General features: G+C 31.3%; 1 protein-coding gene across 1 annotated transcript; it reads right to left on the bottom strand.

Moving 5' to 3' along the window:
• Positions 1 to 788: 788 nt before the first annotated feature.
• LOC106679115 (uncharacterized) lies at positions 789 to 7826 on the bottom strand. Its single transcript, XM_014418072.2, has 3 exons — positions 7806 to 7826; positions 1910 to 2004; positions 789 to 1815 (listed from the first exon to the last, which is right to left on the bottom strand). The coding sequence occupies exons 1-3, from the start codon at positions 7812 to 7814 to the stop codon at positions 1065 to 1067; spliced, it is 855 nt and encodes a 284-aa protein (XP_014273558.1). The 5' UTR covers positions 7815 to 7826; the 3' UTR covers positions 789 to 1064.

Here is a 7826-nt window from a genome sequence, read left to right as displayed (position 1 = left end):
TATATTCTATCTTCTCAAAATAAAACGTATGAATATTAAAATATTACATACATATTTTTTTTTTATAAAGGGGAATTTCATTTGTTATACCCGCTCAAATAATTGATTTTACGTACATATGTTTTATAAATGAGAAACGCCTGCAAGGTTAATGAACTAATGTTAAAGTAAATAAATAAAGAAATTGAATTAATAAGATGAATTCATTTTTCAATACAAAATAATATTTAAAAACCAAGAGTCCCAAATCTTCCATGGCCTTTTTACTAAATTATTAATTTTAGTTAGATTGTTCATCTTTGTGGTAATAGATGTAGGAGATTATTGTTATAGTCTATTTGGTTGTTATCATAATGGAAGATAACCTTCAGGAAGGTAATTATTCTCCTTGAAAAACGTATAATAATTGATATTATAAAAAGTTTTTTATTTAATAATTGACAATAATATGTTTTAATATTAGCATGTAATGACAAATTAAGGATTCAATTATACATTATGTATAAAATAGTTAATCAGCAACTAGAAGATGTGGGATAACCCCGAAACGTCGTTGTATGTTAAATAAATTGTTATATTTAAACAAGAAAGATTGTGTCATTCACCAATTTCATATTAGTTCTAGAAACTCTTCCAGTAGATCATTAGTTCAGCACATCTGTTTTTCAGATGATTGAGGTTAAATTTCAAAACTATACCTTATATTAGATTCTTCAGACGCCACATTGAAACGGGTAAAATCTTATGATGATATTATATGAACTTTTTTGAACACACAAACTACAAGATTCAACTAAATTTTAAATTGAATGAACTTTTATTTAATTGGTTAGTTTCTTGAGAAACTAGTAGGTATTCTTACAACCCACCGCGTATAGCTGATTCTGATTGTTATTAGGACTCATAAACTTAATATTACACTGATTTTACATTTAAATACAAAACTATTGGGGAATAGAATTACTTTCATAGATCTAAAATTATATTTGATACAAATCATATTATATACAAAAAATTAACAATTTATGTACAATTTATAGACAACTTATAAATATTTTTTCTGTTCAGTAATGATGACCATGGTGATGATGTCCATGATGAATTTTTTTCGTGTGATAGACGTACCTAACCTTGTACACTGGATACGGCACTGGGTATGGTTTGGAGACGGGAACAGGTACCTTCTTTACTACCTTGAAAGGTATTGGCTTCTCGACAGGATAAGGTATTACCTTCTCCACTGGAACATTCACTGTCTTTTCGACCTGGACTGGGATCGGGATCTGGATGGCATAAGGCACGGGGACCTTGACGGGCACGGGTATTTTTATCGCCTGATGTACAGGATGATGGACTGGAATTTTCAAAGTTTTGTGAACTGGTACAGCTTTGGTGGTTTCGTGAACATGCGAATCTCCATGAATGTTCAATGAAACGGCGCTTCCTTCATGGCCATCTTCATGGCCTTCTTCGTGTCCTCTGTACTCGCCTCCCTCATAGCTATTTTCATAATCCCCTCCTACAAAATTATGACCGCCGATACTACCGACTCCACCTAAAGAAAAATGATGACCACTTCCCTCTCCAAGAGATAGCCCTCCATGATTGTATTCATTAAGTGCGTGTCCTACAAAATTATGACTGCCAATGCCGCCATCTCCAAAACTGTGTACTGGGTAGCTCCCTTCCGTTCCAAGGAACATTCCGCTACCAATATAGTGTCCTCCTCCGAATCCATACTGGCCAGGATCCGAACTGTAACTCAAGCCATCCGATTTTCCATAGAAAGATGCACCATAACCTCCATCTGATCCACTGAAATCAATTAAAAAGTATTCGACATTACTAATATTGGACTAAAATTTCTTCATAATACATAACTATCACAAATGACTGAATAGTATTTAACCTTGATCCAAGGAGAATACCGCGTGATGTTCTTGTACTTGGTTCTTCTTTTATTTCATCTGCCAGTACGATACTTGCTAAGGAAATGAAGAAGATCTAAAAAGAAATAATCACAGACATGTTAATTATTTGATTTTTATGTTTTCATAACGTTACATATTTATATAATACAATGGTCTTGTTGCAATTTTTAATATATTTAGTCTAAAAAAATGGGGAAAAAATTGTCTATCTCAGTCAAACTTTCCTTTCATTATTTGTTTTACAAACGTTTAAAAAGTATTTTAATTAACAGAGAGAGTCAGACTTCCTGGAAAGGAAAATAATCCATTTTCCAACTATATATTGATTGGCGACGTTTCTACCCTCTATGTTGGTCTTCATTAGGGCTATTGTGATAAGTTGAGATGTTTATCAATGATCTAGGTTCATAATGAGGTCATTGTCAATAGATGGAATTTGGTAAAATTAATACTGTACCATTATTATACTGATATGATTGATGATGATGATGATCTCGGAAGGAAAGGAAATTAAAATCTAAAATTTCCCAAAAATTTTGATCGGATTTCTCAATTTTCTTGGAGTGTGTGGAAAATTCCTTAAAATTAGTGTTTTTAATAAACACAAAATGGCCTTTCCGAATTTTATTTTTAGAAATTTTGGGCATTATAACTAATAATTCGAAGACTACATCTACAGATGAAACCCAGAGCACACTTGAATGTAACTTACACTGAATAAAGGACCAATCCCCTCCACCAACTTCTCGGTACCGTGTTACGTCGTCTAAAAGCAATTTTGCTTTCTCATGCCAAATAACGCTCATGATGAATACTTTGGGCAAAGTTTTTTTCATTATATTAAGTTACCCTCTCAAAATATAATTATATTATTTGCAAGTTCTGTATTCTATAGGTAATTAAGACTAATTTATAGTAGATAATTCATTAAGATTTATCTGAAGAAAATGAAAAATAACATTCTAGAGAAGGGGTGGTAGTAGTTTTTAGATATTTTCTGAAGATTTGGATGGAAAAAAAAGATCAAAACCTTTTATGATAAAAAAAAAAAATTGATTCATACCTAACAAACTTAGAGTTCATTTATCCATTCCAAAACCTTGCTGTTTTTAAATTATTGGTGGCTGAATAAAAATCATTGGATGGTGCAACAGATACCGTTGCTGAATACTAATATTATCTACATACACATTTTCTCAAAAGACAGAATGTTTAGGTTAAGTTTTCCTTAAAAAAAGTGTTTTTCACTAGCCCGATCCTCCTTAATTGATGATAAGAAAGAAACAATTTTTATGTTAGTGAGAAACACAACAGTGGGAAGTTGTATCATGTAAGTCAAATTCACGAGACCGCATGCTGACATTTTTTTTAATTAAGTAATTTTTGTTTGATGTCATTTTTTTCTCTAACCACAGAAGTATTTAGATTGGTAGCAAGATCTAATATTGTTACGTGACTTATAAGAAGTTGATCGATTTACTATTACTTCACAACTTTCTAATTGTAACGAAAGTGTACTCGTGTTGGGGGAAGTGCCCACTAGCCGTATGATGGTCGGCAGGAAGTATTAAGTATACAAGAATGACAAAGTGAAAGTGTAGTAGCTCTGAGGGAAGGGCTTAAGCGAAATGGGATACATTTTTTTTTTCATTTCAACGATTACTATTTATAATGGCGTGATGAAATAAAACAATAATCAGTATGTATCCTTCATTTCTAATAGAAAAATTTAAAATAAAATTAAAGTTTATAATAAAAACCAAGTCTAAATTTTTAAGCATTTGATATCCATTTAGAATCTATCTAAATTTTTACCATTTCATATTATTAACAGTTATAGTTGTTATATTCAGTAACACATTTAACACCATGCAGCCAGGCAGACATGGAACCAAGTTTGTTCCTTGATATCATATGGGAACTTCGAATGAAAATTGTTGAATAAGAGGACAATATTTGTTTTCCAAGTCTCCTCATTTTCGGTTGTGACGCAGCGTAAGATAAAAAAATTGACGTTCTACTCAAAACATACGCTTGACAATTAATCATATCGCACTCTATAATGCAATATATCTAAAATTAAACAAAAACATTTACTCTCGAGTAAATCAGATTTAATAGTTTTGTTTAATGAAATATTAACATAAAATAAAAATACTTCAATGCGACTCAACATTTAATACTTTCATTTTAATTTCATTCGTTTGTTTATCTGTGTTGTTACTGCTGACCGCACCCCCCCCCCATCTCCTCTTATATATCTACGGTCAACTATCTTCACATCTTCATTTAATAACTTATATTTAATAGCAATCCAGAATGAGTTTTAAAAATAAAATTTCTCAACATTTAGATTTTTCAGTTACGCTAGTATTGCATTGAGAGTAAGATATACGTGCGTGTAGTGTAAGGGAGCGGTATAGCTTAGTGGTAAGACGCAGTGATATAAACTCCAAGGGCCCGGATTCTAATCTGGCTGTGAGATAATTATTTATTCTGCTACTGTATTCCTGTGGTTTCGGTAGCACTCCAGGATCCACCCAACATCATAAAATGGGACCTTCCTTTTCTAAAGCCCCCTTGGTACTCTCCTATTTTGTGATCTATTTTTAATTCCAGTCTATTCAGCAGAACTTAACAGAAGATCTTATACGTAACTGATAGTAGTGAAATTCCTCTATAGTTATTAACATTGGTTTTGGACTCCTTTTTATGTAAAGGATATATTAAGGTTTTCCATTCTTCTGGTATTTCTTATTTTTCCCAAAGCCCATAAGGATTCCCTTAATAGGGAACAATCTGGCAGTCGAGCGTGATTCTCACCAAATCACACAACCGTTGGTCTAGAAACAGTACTTCCTTACCAAGTACTGAACTCCTCACTTTTCATGTGATTTAGCGATTCAGATTTATTTATATATACAGGGCTATAAATCAACTCATCAACAAATTAATGAAAACATTTATTTATAACCTATGCTAATAAATGTCTGATGCTGATGAGATTTTTTTTTTTTTAATGCACTCATTTCAGGAAACATGGTTTGAGATATCCTATTTGCATTATACAGAATGCTCATGGGTTAAAGCTTTAGGATTTATATTACATAATAAAGAGACACATATTATGGGTTCTTAATAAATATTAAGATCAACTTAAATAAATATCAAGAACAACTTGTTTTAAAATAAAAATATGCTCTAATCAAAAGCGTGGTTTGTAAGATAGCAAAATTCTTTAAAATAATAATAATAATGTAGATATTTCTAATCCATGTTTGAATTACATTATAATCCCTACTATAAGCTAGAGCGAAAAAAAAACCTTTATTTTTGTTATGATTTCCTCTTGTGAGATTGTGCCATGTCGTACATCGGGATCGAGGAATCAAATTTACATATAAAATATCAAAGTAGCAAACACGCCATTAATATCAGTACTATAGATCCTATGACTCTATCTAGAACGGTAGGTTTACTAAAATGGGGTGGTTTGAAAAGTGTACTGACTTAGGAAATTGTTCTTTATCCATTATCTCTATTTGCGAAAGAAGGAATTCAAAAAGGAACGAAACCATTTTTTCATGGTGCCTTTTCCGAGAAAAAGGTATAAACTCGATTCCATCGGATAAATGTGTAGTCATTGATGGAAGATACCTTCCGTTCTTAGTAATCTGTCTTCGGAGGCTTTTTTCGGGATAAGTTTTTGTTAGAGGATCAGAATAAGCGTTTATCTATGTAAAAAAAACAAAAAAAAAAACAAGAATCGCTTAATATCTTTTCTTAAAACAGAATTTCGAGTCCGACATTCCAATGGACCTGACACAAGAAGATTCTCACATTAATATGGTTAAAACTGACATAAAGTGTACAATTTCATACCCTGTTCGTGGTCATAACGTTCCATGGATGAAACATAAAGACTATCTAAAAAATAATTATATGGAAGAGAGGGTGCAAAAGACAAGTGATTTTCCAGTTTACCCCAAACCCACTAGTTTCTAACCTTGCTTCCTCTTCCATTCCTAGCAATCCTCCGAGGCACCTGAAAAGAAGATGGCCTCGTGACCTTATATTGTAAACTGTTTTTAGAGTTCTACTACTGGGTAGTTTATCTACATCCTGTATCATATCATTATGTCATTATGATCAAATTTACATGTATTTTTTTATACAGTTGTAAATATCAATAAATAAAAAAAAAATCCTACAACATAAACAGTCAATATATTCTGTTTACTCACACATTTAGTGGATATGATACTATTCAGAAAAGAGAAAAGTGAGTTATGCGAAACTATATAAAAAGAAAACATATCTACTGATGTATATGTATGCCAACCAATGTCTTCAAATACTTCTCTACCCCTCTAAAAGCAAAGAGAGCTAGGAGACAGTTCATTGTGATAGTAGCTCACACGCTATTTTCCGAATCTACTTTTGGAACAACGAAAACGTACCCTTCTTTTCATTTTAGGAAGATGGTAATCTTACAGAAATATTCCTATCGTAAATAAAAAATAAAAAAGTATAGATCATTGATGCCATGATCGAGGAGGTGGAAGATGGAGGGATAGAAGTTGGTCCACTAACCGTGCCACAATGTTCTGATATTGCAATTGCAAGATAATCAGAAAAATGACCAGCGTCCAAAGTGATTGTTACTTTAAATATGTACCTTGGTATTATACATATGATTTGAAATTTAAAATAATAATGTTTTATTTTTTTAGCATTTTTTTCTAATTGTATCCTATCTTATATTTTTATGAAAACTTAATTTTTGACAAGTCTCACAGTATGTAGAAAAACGTGAAAAATGTGTCTCCTATTTTGTGTTTTTTAAAAATAAGGAAAGATGTCTAGACGAACCGTGAAACAGTGAAATTTTAATTTAAAAAAAGAAGAAATCCGGACATGTTCTTTTGGGAGGGAAAAAACAAATTGTCTATAATAAATACTGTGAATTAAACTTGTTTTTCTATCTTACAATTAAAACAATAAAACCTTCTATAAAACCAATTTTAATGTAAATGTTGGCTGAATTATTTAAAAAATGAGTTTACTAAGAAAACAACAGAGTAAGAGGTTTTCAGGTTTAACGGGTATAGTTTACCATATACGCCTTTTTTTTTTACAAGAAGGAGATACGTTGAAGTTCTAACTGTATTATTACCATGGAATGAATTTCTTGATTTATAGTATACAATTTTGTTTTTCTTTTCAAATATTTTTTTTCGACGAACTTTGTATTATTTTAACATCGTAATATTCTTTATATTGTCATCGATTTTTTTCAGTGTTTATATTACTTTTTTTAACCGCTCGACTTAAGAGTGACAATTTTCCAGTAACATGAGTGAGATAAAGAAAAATATTTCGCAAATAGAATTAGGACAGTAGTTAAATAAAACCATTTATACTATTTATTAATTATATTTATTAATTTACTGAAGTAAATTTTATTCTTGAGCGAATGTTCAAGGTGACAGATCTGTCGAGCAATTTCTTTTCACAAGCGATGTACTAGTACTACTATCAAAAAATCCTGTTCGTACAGCAGAAAATATCTATTAAATCGATCATAGTGTCTGCTACAGCTTTAACTGTCACTATTACCGTTACCAAGTAAACCCCACATTAGGTACGACAGTAGAAACTAGTTAGATAAGTACTGTATCTGAACTAATATACGAATTCCGTACAGTTTAAATATTTGAACATAAAAAATACAAAATTCATTAACGATAGCTACTTTATAATAGTGACTATCCACGAGATATAATGGAATATGAACATCTTATGTTTCAAATTTGTCCTCAAAATTTTACTAAGGATGGTAAAGTAACGAATTACAGACTAATATATTTTTACCTTATTCATGTTGCCAGTGTT

The sequence above is a fragment of the Halyomorpha halys genome, unplaced genomic scaffold (assembly GCF_000696795.3).
Source record: "Halyomorpha halys isolate HHAL.00 unplaced genomic scaffold, Hhal_1.1 Scaffold177.1, whole genome shotgun sequence".
Classification (NCBI taxonomy): Eukaryota; Metazoa; Arthropoda; class Insecta; order Hemiptera; family Pentatomidae; genus Halyomorpha; species Halyomorpha halys.
The sequence above is the reverse complement of the archived record's forward strand: the minus strand, read 5'-3'. Positions and strand labels throughout refer to the sequence as shown.